This window comes from Protomyctophum bolini (genome assembly GCF_963924005.1).
Source record: "Protomyctophum bolini genome assembly, chromosome: 17".
Lineage (NCBI taxonomy): Eukaryota > Metazoa > Chordata > Actinopteri > Myctophiformes > Myctophidae > Protomyctophum > Protomyctophum bolini.
Window position 1 is genome coordinate 18365323 of NC_137878.1, and position 19179 is coordinate 18384501.

At 41.7% G+C, this 19179-nt stretch overlaps 1 protein-coding gene across 4 annotated transcripts; it reads right to left on the reverse strand.

The window, feature by feature from the left end:
* Positions 1-7348: 7348 nt before the first annotated feature.
* Positions 7349-12827, reverse strand: LOC308331858 (uncharacterized protein). 4 transcript variants are annotated; one of them, XM_080787384.1, is made up of 5 exons: positions 12046-12827; positions 9023-9077; positions 7898-8000; positions 7691-7706; positions 7349-7627 (listed from the first exon to the last, which is right to left on the reverse strand). In XM_080787384.1, the coding sequence occupies exons 1-5, from the start codon at positions 12340-12342 to the stop codon at positions 7517-7519; spliced, it is 582 nt and encodes a 193-aa protein (XP_080643510.1). In that variant the 5' UTR covers positions 12343-12827; the 3' UTR covers positions 7349-7516. The 4 variants fall into 4 exon arrangements, with proteins under 4 accessions (XP_080643510.1, XP_080643509.1, XP_080643508.1 ...); XM_080787383.1 differs by having other exon boundaries at positions 7898-8006; positions 12046-12805; XM_080787382.1 differs by having other exon boundaries at positions 7349-7706; positions 12046-12812.
* Positions 12828-19179: the final 6352 nt, after the last annotated feature.

The window sequence follows — 19179 nt, forward strand, 5'->3', positions numbered from 1 at the left end:
CCTATAGTCCAGTAATTTCACCTCTGGTATTATGTATTTCACACCTTATTTTATTATTTTTATTATTATTTTTATTCCATTCATTCAACCTTTATTTAAATTATCTGAGAGATCATTAACTCATTTTTAAATCACACCCGTGTGAACTGAGTGGTGCAACTCAGTGTAGGTATAGGGTAACTTCCAGACCCACAGGAACGCGCCCAGGGTGCTTGCCTGGTTTTGGTGTGCCACCCCTTTTTACAACCTTCCCACAAGTTTAGGCTATACTTCAGACCATTATGGCTTTTTGGTGAAAAGGCTAAATGATTAAGCAGTGCAGTTACCTGACACTTAAATTGGTGGTGTTACAGTCTTCAAAGAGCAGCAATTCACCTCCACTTTGCTATTGTCAGTGTTCTGAATTGGATCTTAGCTGCTACATTTATTATGTAGGCCTATGTATGTATCTATGTTATGGTTACATAATATTTAATAGTTTTTAGTCTGAATAGCACAAGCTTGCATGCAAATCTGTTTCTGTTTAGTGCACATAGATAAGTGGGAAAAGGAGAGGAGACCACGTCCACATCCATGTGCATGGAAACAGGAGGGTGTGTGTGTGTGTGTGTGTGTGTGTGTGTGTGTGTGTGTGTGTGTGAGAGATGAGTCATTATCACTGTCACCATAGAGGAATGTTACTGTACCAGTTGATAATGTTTAATAATAGAATAGTTATCATTACAAGTTGCAATGGAGTAAAGAAGGAGAGCACATTCTGACCACTGATTACTGCAACGTTGCATTGGTAGAACTTATTTAAATAAAGCTCAGATGGACTATAGGCTCCCACTGATTTCTTTTTACACCCTTTAAAACACTTTGTTAAATTCTGTTTTACAAAGGTGCCGTTGTTTATTTGAATTATTATTGTAGATTAGAATTGAAACTTTATTGTTAAAATGCTTCCTCACCACGTCATGCGCATACCTCTCGACATGTCATTATAGGTAAACATTGGTTGAAAAGTTGATTTACAAGCTCACAATACGTTCTGTTGCGAACAGATCGGCTATTCTTGCTGAAGAGATTTGATGTAGAGGGAAAGTACCCCTGGACACACAGAGCTATGGCAGGGCCTTAAGCTATTCTCCATATTCAGACCGGAGCCATCTTGCCAGCAAGGGGATACCTAGGTGACACTTTCCATAGACAGCCCATTCATCCAAACAGAAAAGTCCCCTCTAATTATATTAAACAACATAAAAATCACCAACATTGTAGCTGTAGGAAAAGCTTGAATTATCCTCTTTCAATCTGTACCGTAGACATTTTATGAGCTACTTCCTGTGAATAATTCCACAAATAAAGTGCTGGAGTTTGGAAGTGCTCGTTGACTATCACTAGGTATCACCTTGCTGGCAAGATGGTTGCGGTCTGAATATGGTGAATTGCTTCTACAGCCAGCTGCACATTTAGTTTTAGTAAAGTATAGGGTTTAAGAAGTGGTTCAACTCAAAGACTGCAGGTATATGCCATATTATTTCCTTCTTCTTCTTCTTTGTAAGTTAGCCTTCCCTTCAGTATGTTCTGTAGGTAGCACCAGTAGTCACAGAAGAAGGCATCTTTGACAAATATAAATACAGACAAAAGGTAGGCACAGAATCAACTGGATATGGCAAGCAGTGCAACACATTTAATTATTATTATTGTTTATTATTATAATAATAATAATAACTAGAACTCGACCGGCCTTCGGTCGGTCTAGCACCATGTCATGCCATTCAGGTGGCCAGTCGTCCAGGTGCCCAACTGGGCAGTATGACAATTAAAAAAATATGACAGTTGAGTTGCATGGATGCAAGGTAGTGCGTTGTGTTTCCTATGGCATGTAGTAGGTGTTGTGCATCGAGAGATGTGTACAAACTGAGTGGTTTGGTAGGAGAAGGCAAACGTATCAATGAGTTCCGGCGAGCTGCCCCGCATCCGAAACGGTCGAGAAATGACAGAGTTACTGTGTGGGGGTCCCCAGGAGGTCACTGTACTGTACTGTACTGTACTGTACTGTACTGTACTGTACTGTACTGTACTGTACTGTACTGTACTGTACTGTACTGTACTGATACACCTGAAATCATCATATATACAGTTAATATGTAGGCTCATCATATATACAGTTAATATGTAGGCTATGTGTGTGGCTGTGTGCACAACAGTGGCTGTGTGAAAACCAACCAGGCAGGCACACAGAAAGGCACACAGAAAGGCACACAGAAAGCTACTTAAGGAAGTGCGGTTGCACCACTTAAAATCTGTCACACTCTACCCCTGCGCTGCATGCCTAGCCTAATAAGCCAGACTCAAATCACACCGTTTTTTGCCAACGGCTGATTCGGTCTGGCTTATTGCTGGCTAAGCGCTGCCTGCCTCAGCCCCTGTGCCCTGTGGTGAGTGACTTTGCCCAGTGTACATTCCTCCTGTTCTGCAGCCCCTTCCCTCTCCTGTCCTCCTGCGCCTCTGATTCCTAGAGTGGGCTCACCTGTTAGCTGGGGGCGCAATTGTAAAGATTTGGGTGACTAGTTTTTGAATTTTGGCGTGGTGTTAGGTATGGGTATAATGATTTCAAAAAGCTGTGCAAACATATTGGGAGCGCCCTCTAGTGGTCTGTTTACACAGACTCAAATATTAGACACTTAGGCCTATTTTGAAAACCAAAATAATTGATAAAAGAGATTTTACAAACCGAAAGGCATCGTTTTCAAGATGGCGTCCACAGTGGCTAAAATGAGCTAAAATGCCTATAAACTGGGATTTAGTAAAAATCACACACGTGTGAACTGAGTGGTGCAATTCCCCCCCCCCCTCTCTCTCTCTCTCTCTCTCTCTCTCTCTCTCTCTCTCTCTCTCATTAGAGACACAGCACTACCCCTCTCTCTGTTTCTGGCGCCCCCTACTGCTATTAATAAGTCACATACTTGTGCTCATTCAGGTACACAAACGGGTACACGAACAGGTACACGGACATTGCTGGTTGTAGGAGTGGTTGCACCACTCAAAAAATCATAACAATTATGCACTTGGCTCGACCACTAGGGGGCGAGCCAAATTAGTTTGCAATGGTTTTTGAAAACCTTATGCCCATACCTAACACCATGCCAAAATTCAAAAAGTAGTTAAGTGCATACAGTAATTGCAGACCGTGGCCATGTTGCTGTGTTTGGAAGCACTCGTTTTCCGTAAAGCAATGTCCTGCTGCCTCTTGCATTATGTGCTAATTCAAAACAGGTGGTACGATGCAGGACAGTTGAGTGATATCTAACGAGCACCAAACTCCAGCACTTAGAAAAATAATCACCTGCAAGGACACAAAGTAGCTGTGTCCACATGTCTACAGTGGATTTTCATGAAACAAACACTTTGAGGATAGAAAGAGAATAATTCAAGCTTTCTGTACAGCTGCAATGTTGGTGAGTTTGACTTGTGTAATACAATCAGATAGGACTTTTCTGTTTGGATGAATGGGCTGCCAATGGGAAGTTCCACATAGGTAGCACCTTACCGTTAACTTATATGGTAGTGATAGAAAGAAAAAGTTCACAGAATCTTTTCAACATTTTTTTGTATAATGTCATGCCCAAAATAGGTTCACCGCAGGGTTATAGTGGTTATTGGTTGGCTATAGTGTTGTGAATAGTTCTGGGCTCTGGTGGGGGTGAGATCGAGGGCCATGTTGGGGCTTCTGGACTCTGGTTTATGGTTCTGCCTTATCAGGCAGAGAGACAGGAAATAGAGGGAAGGCATGCAGTGGATTATAGTTTCTTATGTTCAAGTTTGTCTGCATTGTGAACCCACCACAGTCCTGTTTGAGGCACCCTTTTCCCTGGTTGCATGCCACAAAATAGAATAAATACATATTCGTCAGATTTCTTTGAAAGGAAAGAATAGCCCCTTGAGATTTAGCATGGGGGGGGGTTGTGTGTGTGTGTGTGTGTGCGTGCGTGCGTGTGTGCATGCGTGCACATATATACATATAATACTAGCTTGCCTGATATATTGACTAGTTAATGGCTGATTAATACAACTTAAAACAACTCCAAATCATTTTCATCAGTGCATTTTCTTTAAAACAGATTCCTTCTTTGAGCTAAGCCCTCTTGAAGCTGGATAGGCCTACTCATTAGCTGGTGCTTTTGACCGCCAGCTTTGGTTGCCAGTTCAGTAAGCATACAATTCAATTCAATTCAATTCAAAGGGCTTTATTGGCATGAGAAAACATACATTTACATTGCCAAGTATACACTAGCTGCAGTACCACAATGTCCTGAGGTGGTGGGGGTGCTGATATGCAACTTATTTAATATTTGAGTCATTATAATATTGATGCTAGATAGACAAACACAGGCTTGTTTCCATTCCATGCCAGCTTGGAAAATCAACAATGAGGACATTGTAAAATTTGTAAACAAAGTGGAAATACAAATTTGGAACTGGAGACTGAAGAGAGGGAGAAATTGTACAAAGTAGGGGGACATTTATGACATCACAAATACGACCAAATCAGTTGAGCTGTTCCAGAGAGCAATTTCTGTAAAAGCCCCTATATGATGAAAATATCAGCTCATAAAACACCCCCAAAAAATGAAGGTCCTTTAAGTAAGCAATCAGAACTGGACATGGCATACATTCAAGGTAAAGCAACCTCTATGACGTTATTGTTTATAATCTATGTTACTGAGACTTCCCCCAGGGCTCTACTTGGTCTGCTCCTTTTTTCCATCTAATCTTTTTTTCTAATCATTGCGTGACAGTACTGCATGTGTGGCAGTGCCTTGGCAGACAGGGAAGTTATACTGAAGGAACAGCTCGACTGCCTTCAACGTATGTCAGACCTACTTGCATAAAATGACTGACAGAACAAAATGTATAAAAGTTGTGACAGTTTTTAAAGGATAAGTAAGATATTGGTAATTTTCTTCCAAAATGGATGTGTATTTTGAACAAGAACTCTGTGGGCTTATATTATGGGTTATATATTTTTCTTGTACTCCAGGCTCTATGATTAATAAACATTAATTAAAACACCTACAAAAATATACATGTATTATGGTACAAAATAAATGTAATAATATACACACAGACACAATTCAAAGCTGTAACATCATAACACCAATCAGTATGTAGCAGATGAGATTTCAGTGAAGCCTTTAATCAGATAACAATATCCACCAAAGGCCATATCAATCATTTTGAGCACCTCTTTCCTACTTGTATCGCCTCCCATGTTTCTAAATTTGTTTGCAGGACAACATGGACAATTATGGCGTTCATGTCATTGTAGACGCATGAACAAGGCAGAGTGTGTGTTCTACGTCGCGTGATGAATCTGCATCTCCACGTGTCGAGTGACAGAGACTGGATCCCCATGGCACATTTCTTGGAATGTAGAGTAGGGCAGTAGGTCACAGGATTTCAAGAAGAACTAAAAATAACTTTATTGAGTAGAAAGAATTGAGCACAACCCGCAAACCCAAATCCTAAGACAAAATCGCATAGTGCGTAAAAAAATTAAAAAAGAAAACGGATTCAAATAAATATATAAACCAACAATTTATCTTCAGGAAATGTGTCCTCAGCTCCACAGAGTCCCCACAATTACTATCTCTCAAATCTACAAAACTACAACTTTCGGGTCCTTCGGCACTTTTGGGCCTCAGAAGTATAGTAGGCTACAACTACACACACACACACACACACACACACACACACACACACACAAGCAAGCACACGTCACAGACGCATGCACTGCACACATGCAGAGGAGGGATTGCATTACCCATGCTGTTGGCAGGTTAATGAGGTTTAATTGTGTGATCAAACTAAACTCCCAGGATATAAAGAATCATTCACCCCTGCAGACAATTCTCTCAGGTGCGTCTTCTCTCACTTTAAAGGGGGCTTTTCATAACAATAAATGTTATTTTTATTAAAATGTTAAATACTTATATTGGGTCAGTCAGGATACCAATTTTATCCAACCAGGAGAGAGAACCCCGCAAATATAATTGGGTGTGTGTGTGTGTGTGTGTGTGTGTGTGTGTGTGTGTGTGTGTGTGTGTGTGTGTGTGTGTGTGTGTGTGTGTGTGTGTGTGTGTGTGTGTGTGTGTGTGTGTGTCCTTTGATCCTAGTCTATCCTGTATGAGTTAATCTCTCCTGATTGTATACAGTTGGTATAATGGCAACCTGAAAATGTTTCTCTTCACTATAAAGATGGTTAGACAGGTAACAAGACAACTCACCCTGTTTCTGTTTTTCTCCCAGAATCTTCCCCAGTGAGGGGTGGGATAGGCTGGACAGCAGACGGCTGGACTTTAAATTTCTCTAACTATAAACTTTCAGGACAGCAGACAGCCTAAGTACAAATATAATTTATGAAAAGCTACTACAGTGAAGTCTGTTCACAGAAGTTGTTGTAGGATATGTGGGGATTATCTGACGAGGTACCATTTGAGAGGGCAAAACCTTACATATACTAAATAATACTAAATTGTTTATAGGGTCAATATAAGTAAAATAATATAGCCTTTCCACAGGAGTATCTTTTTATATTTTTCCAAAAAGAATACAAACAGCCAATAGAATATTACAAAGTTATTCCCCTCACTGGTGAAAAGTCTGGGAGGAAAAACGGGCAAGCACCGGGGTGAGTTGTCCAGTATTCGTTAGACAGGCTAGTCGTGTTATCATCAGCATTCCTTACATTCACACAGATGGTGTCAGAGGCAGAAGTCAAGTGCAAGAAACGGGGCATTCCCTTCCCATCCATTCAGACCAGCAGTGACGACATTCATTCCAAATAATTTCTATGTGTTCAAGGACCCAGCTGGAAAAGCTCCTGCTGTGATCCATATGCCTTTGTTCAACTTTCAAATCAGAACTGTGGTATGTTTTGTTTTGTGGTACGAATGGCTTGCATGCCCCGATCTCTGAAAACACATGCACCCTCTCTGGTTTATGAACTAATCTTATCATAATCTCAGAAACCATTTGAACTGTCTGCTCTCTTTTCTGTCGGTCTTAAAAAAACACACACACACACACACACACACACACACACACACACACACACACACACTCACTCAAAGTCATGATTTGGGGTGTTACAGTACACGCACGCGCTGTTTGTATTGTGGTCTAATAAGCTCAAGTTTGTTTTATCAAAGATTTATAAAATAAATCTTTGTTTCTGCAAATACATTTAACGTGTTTCCTCTAATATAGGCTACGTCCTCTTTTAATCTACATACATTATTCATCATTCACTCAAACATTTGGATATGTATCATAATTGATAGACCTACCAATTTGAATGCTTGGATCATGTATTTATTACTCCCAAATGTAACAATAGTATATATACACAAAGTATGAAGTTATCAATAATTTTCACAATGCAATCTCATGCATGACTTATAACTTGAAAACTTTCAAAATCAGATTGAAAAACAACTTGGCTGCTCTCAAACGATCAATCAAACAATTACAAGGCTTGTTTCTCTGCGGCAGGTGGAGCTGGTTTCTCTGCGGCAGGTGGAGCTGGTTGCACTGCGGCAGGTGGAGCTGGTTGCACTGCGGCAGGTGGAGCTGGTTTCTCTGCGGCAGGTGGAGCTGGTTGCTCTGCAGCAGGTGGAGCAGGTGGAGCTGGTTTCTCTGCGGCAGGGCACAATTTCCTAAAAAAAACCCCAATATAACATGTTATATCGAGTTAAGTCCTCGTTTGGCAGCTGCGGAGTCTCATTAATCCCATGAGTGTGTGTGGCCATGCGTGTGTGTGTGCGTGCATGTGTTAATAATAGGCCTAATAGTTATAAATATTTTTATAATTAAAACAGACATTAATAAATTAGCTGTTATGACTTACCCTGCGGTCCCATCTTTCACAAAGTCACACACTTTACTGTATTCTTCTTGCAGCTTTTTCAGCGTTTGGACCTCTGCTGTCCATGCTTCTCTCTCTGTCTTCTCTGTAGCTATTTGAGAAAGAGACACACACACACACACACACACACACACACACACACACACACACACACACACACATACACATACACACAGCAATGGAGAGAGAGATATCCAAGAAGAGAACATCAGAGGTCAAATGATATGATATATATTTTCATAACAGCTAAGGTTTTCCTCCTCAGGTGTGAAGATGAAGCTGTAATCTTCTGGCCTGTTCATCTTCATGCGTAAGTGCGTGCATGCATGCATAATATTCTTGTGAGGGCCAAATGTCCCCAATGACCTTTGATAACATTATACAGCTTTATATTTAGTCCTCACAAGTATTGTAGGCTAATACTAGTGTGTGTGTGTGTGTGTGTGTGTGTGTGTGTGTGTGTGTGTGTGTGTGTGTGTGTGTGTGTGTGTGTGTGTGTGTGTGTGTGTGTGTGTGTGTGTGTGTGTGCGTGTGTGCGTGTGTGCGTGTGTGCGTGTGTGCGTGTGTGCGTGTGTGCGTGTGTGCGTGCGTGCGTGCGTGCGTGCGTGCGCGCGCGCGTGCGTGCGCGCGTGCGTGCGCGCGCACTGGGTAACTTTGTAGCCAATATGACACTCGTACTTCACGAGCGTCATGGCTTAACTCCCACCTGTTTTACGCGATCGCTACATTTACATTGAAACATGTATACATAATCAATATAGTTATGCTGACCACACTGATACAAACTAATAGGCGAATGCTCCCCTGGTGTGAAACTTAGGATTTTCAGAACGCACCCCGTTTGAGAAAAATTGCCCGGCCCTCGGATTAAAATGCATTTTATTAAACAACGTGGAATGCAGAAATGCTAATCGATGTCCCAGCTAATTTCTAACACCAGTGGCACAAGTGGTGAGGACTTTATATTTTAAATCTGAATGTACACGTTTTCAGTGTAAATGTAGCGATCGTGTTAACTGGCTTCAGTCATGACTGTCATGTTTCAGGGCTAGTAACTTTGGTAAGCAATCACACTAATAGGCTAATGGTTACAAAGTACACGCATACCTTCAGTGTCAGTGGTGTCCTTCACTACAGCTGCTAAATCTTCATTGTTCTTTGTCTAACACAGGGAGGAGGAGGAGGAGGAGGAACAGAAAACAAGTAAATTCAGTAGATCTACTATGTGGTACAGTAGTGAACTATAAATAGTGGTAGGCCTACCTAACCACAGTTTTTATCAGACATCAAGTCCAGCCAAAGGCGACGTGAGAGAACATGTTTTGCATGGTATTGTATTTCAGGTTAGGTCATTTATTTACATACATTACATTTACATAAATTCCCTACAAGTATAGGATTGTTCCAAAAAAGATGCCACCATAACAGTTTTGTTAGTCGCTGACTACACTCGTTGCCAACAACAGCCTTGCATTGGAATCTGTGTTATTGTTATCTTCACTCCTCCGGTGAGGCCCAAGCAGCACCCGTCGAGGAAGTGTCCAGATTGCAGCAAATGTATCAACATGAAGTAAGGACAAAAGTCTGAAAACACTGTGCTAGACTGGGGGATAAATGCAGCGGATTCCATTGCCCTGCAGTCCACAGATGAGCCCATGCATGGACGTCCCAGTGGTGAACTTGGCCTATGACAGCCAGCCAGCTGATACCTATCAGGCTGGTTGATGATGAAGACAAGGGGATGGGTGTTGTGGAGCTCCTTGATCTCTCTGATGAAGAGTATGACAAACTCACCATTGCAGCCTCCCATAGCTCCTGCCACGGGCCCAGGTATACATCAGTGAGAGGAAAAGCACCACTCAAATCTACATTCTACAACCCAGTGGAGCTTTATCAGCGTGCAACAGTGGAACTGAACATTCCATGGCCCACCATTAACCAAGCTGACCTGCCTGTCTCGGTGCTGTGTCATTAGTCAGAAGGTTCATTGTTCCGAAATTACTATCCCTATCTCTAACCCTAACCGCAAGCACGGGAGCAAACCTAAACCTAACCGCAAGCACGGGAGCAGTGCATGTTCGGACTAACGGGACTTCGGATCTATGGGTAGTTCCCCCTGTCTCTGCCTAGGATGGACAGAGCATCACAGCTGAATATGCTTTCAGTGGACGATGCACTCAGCAGCCACCTGGGCAAGAAGTCTCTGGTGTTCACCGAACCGGTCTTCCCTGCCTTCCTCCTTCTCCACTATGATAGAACTCAACACCACCTCCTTATCAAGTACCAGATTGACAGACATCTCCTTGTTGGCAGCTCCTCCGACCCAGACACCAAGTGTCAAGGTGTACGTGGTGGCTATTTTGGCCTACCACGTTGGCCTGGGCGACACCACAGTGGGAGGTCAATTGTTGTACTGATTCATGAAGGCAGTTAGAGTCTAGATGCCTTCACTCAGGCTTTGGTTCCTTGGCAGGCACTCTTGGCGCACTCAGAGTATACAAGGTTTGCTGAGGACTTTAGTAAGTGGTGCTTAAGCCTAATCCGTTTCTAAGAATGCACACATGAAATGTGTACCGGCTGAGCTGGAGGCTTTTTGGCCCCCTCCCGGTTGAGGAGACAGAGAGTGTTGCACTGGCTTTGTCCTGTCAGAGAGCTGCGTATGTCAAAGAAATTCAACTATTTGTTTTGTGGGCATTACAGGGGTAGGTCTGTTCCAGCATCTCCCATTGGATTGTGGAGACTATTGTGATAGTGTACAACACCTTGGGCCAGGACAGGAGCCACCTGCAGGATTCCAGACATAATCCATATAGCAGGGGTCGTGACCCACGGGTTGAGAACCCCTGCCATATAGGGGAGTGGGCTTTTTTCAACAGTGTTGTCATTTAGGTAGGATATCTAATCCAAGTAGACTCTCAATATGATACTTCCAGGATGGAACCGGTCCTCCTTGCATGTTCAGAATGAGGGCTGAGGCATTGCTACTAGGAGGTGACAATAACTTGCGCGCAAGTCGATTGATATCATGATCTCTTCATGATGTCACGTGATGTCACGAGGCGTGACCATATATGGAGACGGGATGTCATGAGGCGTGACCATATTTAGAGACGTGATGTCATGAGGCGTGACCATATTTGGAGACGTGATGTCATGAGGCGTGACCATATATGGAGGCGTCGGTGACTAACTAACGGACGGACGGACGGCAGATGCAGGTTTTCATAATAAATGCGACCTACAGTCGCAATCAGTGGCCCTCATCTGACGTAACCTCACGTCACTAGACTTTCCACCTCGGAGGAAAGCCTGGTATTCGTTCCAAACTGGCCAGATTAATTTTTGGGTGCTTAGTTTCGGCCTGATGACTACAACCAGTGACTACAACATGACGTTATTAACACTCTCAACTGAATCAGAATGAAACCCAAAAATGGTACTGAATCCAGACTACATCTGAAGACTGATCTGTAAACAGTTGATCTGGAATTAAATCTGTATTTATGGTTTCCATTCATAAAGTATTTCCCCCACATGCACATCATCCAATAAATAAAAAATAAAATGAAAAACTGAAAAAGTGCAGAACTCCGCCAGGCCGGGTTGCCTACCCAGGATCGGACCTGCAAAATGTGGCAGTCAAAGCAAATTGGATTTGTGTCATGAGCAATGGAATCGAGGGAACATGTTTTTGTATTGTACAGCCTACGGTTATAGTGACCTAATTGCGCCACCATGAAGCCGATTTGAACAATTTCTGGCAGAGGTTTTTCCTTGGCCTACTGGGAGTGTCCATGCAAAGTTTCACGCAAGTCGGTCAAATGGGACCAGAGATGAGCTGTTCACAGACACACACAAACGGGGGGCGAAAACTGGTCTCCAACAACAAATATAATATATATTAATAGAACAATGTTGTCATTTAATGTCCTGGGTTCATGCGTCAAAGTCTGCCCCAGCTTATGTTTGGCTCATCAATATAAACATCCTGTCCGAGGTTAACATTCATTGCTAAATAAAATACATTTTACACATTTCCCAAGTTTCCCACACATTTCTACAGAAATTAAATCAAATGTGGTCTATTGTTCGGTAATGTGTTCTACACCTATGAAGATTCATATTCTCACCTTCTCCACTTGGCAGGCACCATTCTCACTTTTCTTCTTATCTCTCTCTGAGGTTATCCTGTTCACGTCGGCATCCAGGTCCTTCACAAAAGTGTCCTGCTTATCCAACTGCTGCTGCAACAACTGACGCAGGAAATCCCTGTCCTCCAGCAAGTTGTCAAGTTGTCTGATCTTAATGCCCAGTAGATCGAGTCCCGGTAACATCATGTGACTCGATCTTTCCATGCCAAAGATCATCACAGCGAGTCCCATGGAAATCACGACGGCCAGGCCACTGATCAACAGGAACAGTTTCATTGTACTGTCTGTGTGTACAATAGGTGACCACCCTTATCCGTCAGCAAGGTTCAGACTTCCTCTGTAGACAGTCTTGTATTAGTCAACTATTGCAGGTTTTCTCTCCCCACTGTTGTGGATCGTCGATTCGTCATCAAATCATTCACTGCATAGTATTTCCCACGATCACTGTAGAGTAGACGTTGGTTCTTCAAATCTTCATGTCTTGTGTATCATTATGCCATGACAAACCTCTCCTATTCTATTTTACCAGCCTTAGTCCTGCTATTTACAACCTTGTTCCGTGTTTCCTCTTTATGGCTGCGGGGCTTAAGTGAAATGACTCCTACAGTATGTGATGGCTCCTCTCACAGCCTGAAGTGTGTGATCCGATTCACCTTGCTTCTGCCAGATTCTTCTGCCCCTATTTCATTTCAAAGGTGTGGTGATGTTGTTCTTTGTAGCCTCTATAACTCGTTTAACTGGTCTGAGAAACCTAACACATAGCTAAGTTCCATTTAGCCATTTAATTATGGCTTGGCCTCAAATACCAGTTCATGGCAAGGAAGGCAAGTTTATTTATATAGCACCTTTCAACAACAAGGTAATTGAAAATGCTTTACATACAACACTAAGAGCATTAAGATGTCTCAATATGATTAAAAGAAAATAAACATTTGAGAATAAAACTAGAAAAAGGAGAAGAGCAGAGGTCTGTGTTGATCACATGACTGTAAAGACAGACAGACAAGACTGAGCTTCTCTTCTTCCCAGCTAAGTCCTGCCCTATGCAGGAGGCGCTAACTATTTTCGTAGACAACGCCCTGGTAACGTCTGTCCCAACAGCCAGGAACCTTGGTGTTGAACAGTCAGCTCTCGTTCAAAACTCACATCACAGCTGTCACTCGATCCTGTAGGTTCACACCAGGGGGGCAGTCAGACAGATCTTTTGTGAAGCCACTAAGGAAATCGGGACTTCCTGAAAGTTCATATAATGGCCTGTTGTGGCGCTGTCATTGGGCCCAAAAAAAACCATAGCCCCATAGAAGTCCATGTATTTGGGCCCAACTTCACCTAGACTGTATTACCTTAATAAACATGGTCATGAATACTTTCTGCTTCCAGTCACTAGTATAAAGTCTCATTTCTCATGTCATAATATTCTTTTTGGAAAATTATGGTCCCATTTATTTAAAAAAAGTACCATACAGTCGCGTATGTTCTGAGGGGCGTGGCTACCGTTACAGTTTATGATCGGGAGCCACCCCCCGTTCAGTCAAAATAAAAACCAACGAAGAAGAAGGGGGGAAGTCCAGCCTCGTTGTCTGGGCCAGCCAATGGCCAGCTGGGCCCAAACGGATCTAGAAAGATGGCGACTTACAGTTCAAGGACTGATAGGCTTCAATTTCCGTCCATATCAGACCCGGAGTCTGGAGAACGCTTTGTCCATATTTTTTTTACAGTCTATGGTTCACACTCTATAACATACGACGAATTAGACCGTTCCTCACCCAGGAATCAGACCAGCTCCTAATCCAGACTACAGTCTTGTCAAAACTTGACTATTGTAACTCCCTCCTTACTGGCCTACCGGCATGTGCACTTAAGCCTCTCCAACTGATCCAAAATGCCGCAGCTCGCTTGGTCTTCAACCAGCCAAAATTCTCACATGTCTCCCCCCTGCTCCGCTCCCTGCACTGGCTCCCGGTCGCTGCCCTCACAGAATACAAAACTCTGATGCTGGCATTCAAAGCAACCAAATGTATGGCTCCCCCATATCTTGCAAGCATGATTGAACCCTACAAACCTCCCACTCACTCAGATCAGCCAACGCAGGAAAGCTGGAAGTATACCCTCACTAAAAACGCCGGGATAACGCTCCACATGTCCCAAACTCTTCTCTCTTCTGGCCCCAAAACTGTGGAATGCACTTCCCGTTGCAATCAGAACTGCAGCATCACTCCCAATCTTCCGCCGTAGTCTGAAAACCCACCTTTTCAGACTCCATCATGGCCCATAGCACCTACCCTACCCCCTTAGATAGCACTTTTTAGACTTGGATAGCATTTGAAACAGACTTATTGCATGTCATGTAGACAACACAATAATTGCATTGTATGTAGTCATAGCACTTCATAGTACATATGTATAGCATAGTATAGTATATGTATAGTGTCATTATATAGATATATTCTAGTTACGTTCTTAGCTTACGCATGTTTCATGATAAATGCATTTTATATATGTGATTTATTCCCATGCTTTTTTGTTCTTGCCTAATTTAAATCGCTCTGGATTAAGAGCGTCTGCTAAATGCCTAAATTGTAAAGATATAGTGTATTCCGGTTTGTGTGATGTTTGTATAAATTGTGTACGAGTAATGTAAAGAAATGTCTTTTGCAAAAATCGGCCTCATCATCCTCATGATGGCGCTATGACAGGCCATTGTGGAGAAATTGGGGCAGAGATTAGCTGTACACAGACAGACAGACAGACACACGGACGGACAGAGTGCAAAACATACTCTCCCCATGCCTTCGGCCTGGTGGAGATAATTATCATAGTGCTTTACCAGTTTACCAGCTCAGTGATTTGTGGTTAGAGTGTGCCCTGAGGAAGGTCATGGTTCAATCTCTGTCTTAATCATAACAAAGACTAAAAATGGTACCAACTGTGTCAAGGGTTGGGTTGGGGTAATTCCCTAAAACATAATTATGCTACTAGTTATGTCCAGGGGTGTAAGAGAACAGGAGTTTCCTGACCCATGAGCCGCATGGCTGGTTGGTTCCCAAGGCTACTTACTACTGTACCTACCTCAGTAAAACGTAAGTCAAGTTAACTATTGCAGGTCAACTATTACCTAGCTCAGTTAAAGAGCACTGAACATTGCCCATACAAGGTCCAGCTGGGTTTTGATCCATTCTTGTTTTTGAGACGTCATGACAAAAGTTGTTTAAGGCCTCTATTGGTGGAACCAATGCCCCTCCCTTTTGTAGGGGCATGTCTATAGGACATAGCAGTGGCAACCATTTTCTGGCTCCACTGGTCCAGACCCCGTTCATTTTTCCGATAGAAATTTCAAAAGATTAAATATCAATTAGTTTAAGATTGTATTTGTATGTGTTTATGAGGTGACGGTACTTCATTAGACCCCTTGGTGTGGTTATGTGCAATGACATCTTCCCTTTGTATTTAGGGTTTCTTCCTGGAGGCTGAAACCTTGACAGTCAAACATGACAGTTAATATGTGTGTGTTTGTGTGTGTTAGGTTGCGCACAGGTGGTGCTGTGGGTGCTGCTTCAGATCAGGTGGATCACCACTCATCACCATGCACCCACCAGGTAAACCAGGCATACTTAATGAACTTGTGGGCGTGTCCATACAAACGTCATTTTAACAAACAGGGAAAAAAATAGTCCTTATTTAATAATACCTGATGATCATATTTTAGGGTGGAAAAATAATCTAGGCTTAAGATAATTGATAGGCGTATAGATATTTGTGGATATCCCTATGGGCTCTGGGCTGCATTGGTGGAACCAGAAGATGCTATACCTTTATACTGCCCCAAACCTATGCCAATGTTAACATCGGGACCCATTGTTATGGGTCACAAGTAAATGTCCTTTCTTTTTGTTTCCTACATGCACACACAAAAACATTCTTATAGAGTGTTTCAGAAATGTTCAGAAAGTCTAAAAATGCCATTATTAGCCCCTCCTATATACAGCTTTAATGTTTGTCTTTCAATGATGCTTGTTTAAGCAAACGCCATAGACAATAAAGAGAAATGTAATGTTTGTTTTGAGGACTAAAACAAACATTGTTTGTAATTGATGTTGTAAGATGATCAGAGTGCCCCTCACTTCACAGCACGGGTGTGATTTTTTTTATTTTTATATATATATATATATTTTTTTTTTAAGAAGTAGTGATAATAGATCTACAAGCAGATCTACATGCTCTACACGCATTGTCAGCTTGTTGATCGCCTATTTTGCCTTTGGGTCCCAGGAGGACATCACATTTATTTAAAGTAGTAGACGACTAGTCCTCCACGTGTGTGTCCCTGAGTGTCCCTGAGTGTAGATTTGCATGCATTCACCAACCAGTGTCCACCAAAACCAGTTTGGCAATGTTCAATGTTACAGGGGATTATAATGCATTCTGGTGACGTTCTTCAGGTTATTCAATTATCATGCACCAGCACCGCCCAACCTGGCCATACCTGAAATACCTGATTCTTACAATCTCTCTATTTATTCTTAATGTAGGAGTACGCCTATTTCTGTTAGGCATATATGTAAAAAGAAAAAAATATAATCACAGAGACTGTTGGTAATTAAAATGTAAAATCAGATGAAAGCCAAATCCTCAGTGTTTGTTTACCTTTGAGAGTGCAACGGTCAAAGATGTTTTATGAATCACAATCGGTGAGCTCTGAGCTGGCATGGGTTCAATATCTTGCTGAACTGAACAACATGTTGACAGGACATAATTATGGCCACCAATGGGTACATTATTGCAGGGGTCAAATCTGTGACCAAGGGAAACTACTGCTATAGCTTATTCTATTACGGGCGCTTTGGCATGGGGGGGTCAGATCAACATATGGATATGAATTCTCTACTGGCCATATATGGAGCGTGTCTTGAGTGTACAAGGTTTGATGAGCTCAGATCAACATATGGAATATCAGAACAGGTCAGCTCCATTTATGGAGATCTAAGGGTGGCAGCGGAGACAGTGTCTTGAGTGTACAGGGTTAGATGAGTGCCCAGGTAGGGCCGGGTCTTAATTTTCAGGCCTGAGGTTTTAGGTCAGATGTAGAGTTGCTGGCCGGCTCCATATATGCAGATCTAGGTGATGATCCAGTCTTCTCCATGTATGGCTATCCAGGGTTTGACGAGTGTTGTGATCTTCATATATGAAGACGGCCATATATGGAGCATGTCACGCCTCCTGACGGCCATATATGGTGGCATGACGTGTCATGAGGCGTGATGGACTGACAACCATATATATGGAGGCGTGACGGACGTTCGACTGGACAGGTTTTCATAATAGTAATCTGCAACCTACTGTCGCAATTATAGAGCAGTTGGACACAGGAAAGTCGGTGGAACAGAATTATTAAATCATTGTGCCTAAATAATATGAATCTAGAATAACTCAACATGAGCACACTGATATTTCTCTGCCATCATTGCATTGCTGTGAATTCTCATTAGAAACCAGTGGTGGAAAAAGTATACTCGGTATACTTTTGTTTTACTTAAAGGGCAAGACCACTTCAGATTTGAGTTGTATAGTTTACCTTGCCACGATGTAACTCCAAATGTGGAAAAATAATTGCTCCCTGGTCAGAAATTGACAATTCTAAATATGCTCCTCAGTGACATGCTGATCCAGTCCGGTTTTTCTTCCTAATAAAAATGGTCAAATCAACAGGAAGTTATGTAAGATCTTAAATATAGGATCAATAAGAGTTGAAATAAAAAGCAGAACGGAATTTAAAATGTACTTGAGTAAAAGTATTGGTATTAAAATTTACTTTTACGTACCAAAAGTAAAAGCAGTCCTTATGCAGAATGTTACATTTCACATGTTTCAAAATGTCTGCTACTTTCAAATGGCCGAAATATGTTTACGGCTGAAGTGGTTAGCGTGTTGTTGTAATAATTGTAAAAATCTACAAAGTAACTTTAAACTAAAGTTCTCATTTCATTGTAGTGGAGTAAAGCACAATATTTTCCTCATGTAGTGAGGTAGAAGTAATTGAAAAATGTAAATACTGAAGAAAGTAAAAAATACCTAAATGTTGTACTTATAGTATATATACACTACTTTCCACCACTGATAGAAACTATCAGATAGATAATTTAATATCTTCAGGCCAAGCACCAATCACAATTACATTATCCAGCAGACACATTGTACTTTTAAGCCCTATTCATACTCCAGTTTTAGATGATAAGGTGACTATACCGTTTGGTTAGTAAAAACAGAGAGATGTGTTGGGGTGATCAGTGAGTTGCTTATCACCGCTGCGTGCCGTCATGTTGTAGTTTTTCCAACCACAGCAGTGGTCACCTTATCACCTAAAACTGGAGTATGAATAGGCCTTTACACTTTTGTAAAGTGATTGCAACGAGATAGCATAGGCTCTTTAATCATTCTACATTGAAAGACATCCACACCTATTTATTCTGCTGGTGGGTGGTGGCTTTGCAGTAAGAATAAATGCAAACTCGTTAATCAAAGCTGTTGCCTGTTTTATCAGAGTGGCACCAGAGTTTTTGGCAAAAATCCCATTAGGCTTCTTTCACACTCACTAGTGGCAAACTGTAGGCTCTGTGACAAAAATCTGAAACATATATTACAGTAGACCTACAATATTTATCAAATATTAAAATCTATATACAATCTATAACTATGGAATGTTTGAGGGCCACTGTCAGCACAGCCTGCTGAATCATTTTCACATTTTACCCTTATTCAGCTCCAGTGAACATGTCAATATTGTTAAAGGGAACATTCACCCTTTAAAAAACTGTATTTTGTAGCAGAATGTTGTTGTAATGCTTTACAAAAAAATCCAATATGCTAGCCTTGAAGTCATTGTAGGAAGAAATGTATTTAGCAACAAATTGAAAACAATTCCATCAGTGAAGCTTTAAATCTCTAGAGCCTTTCTTTACCCTCTATTTAAATGTAGACACATTAAATTCAAATGATTAACTTAATTTGTTAAATGATTAACAAATTACGAAAAGATAAGTTGACTTGATTAATTCCATGACCTCTATCACAGTAACTTATCATTAAAGACTTACAGTAAAGATGTTTAATTGCAGT

Excerpts from the sequence above, each read along its gene's own strand:
- LOC308331858 (XM_080787381.1), bottom strand. The coding sequence starts at position 12,342 with ATGAAACTGTTCCTGTTGATCAGTGGCCTGGCCGTCGTGATTTCCATG. Across the intron at positions 9,078-12,045 it reads GTGCCTGCCAAGTGGAGAAG|ACAAAGAACAATGAAGATTT; the intron begins GTGAGAATATGA and ends TCCCTGTGTTAG. Across the intron at positions 8,007-9,022 it reads GGACACCACTGACACTGAAG|CTACAGAGAAGACAGAGAGA; the intron begins GTATGCGTGTAC and ends TTTCTCAAATAG.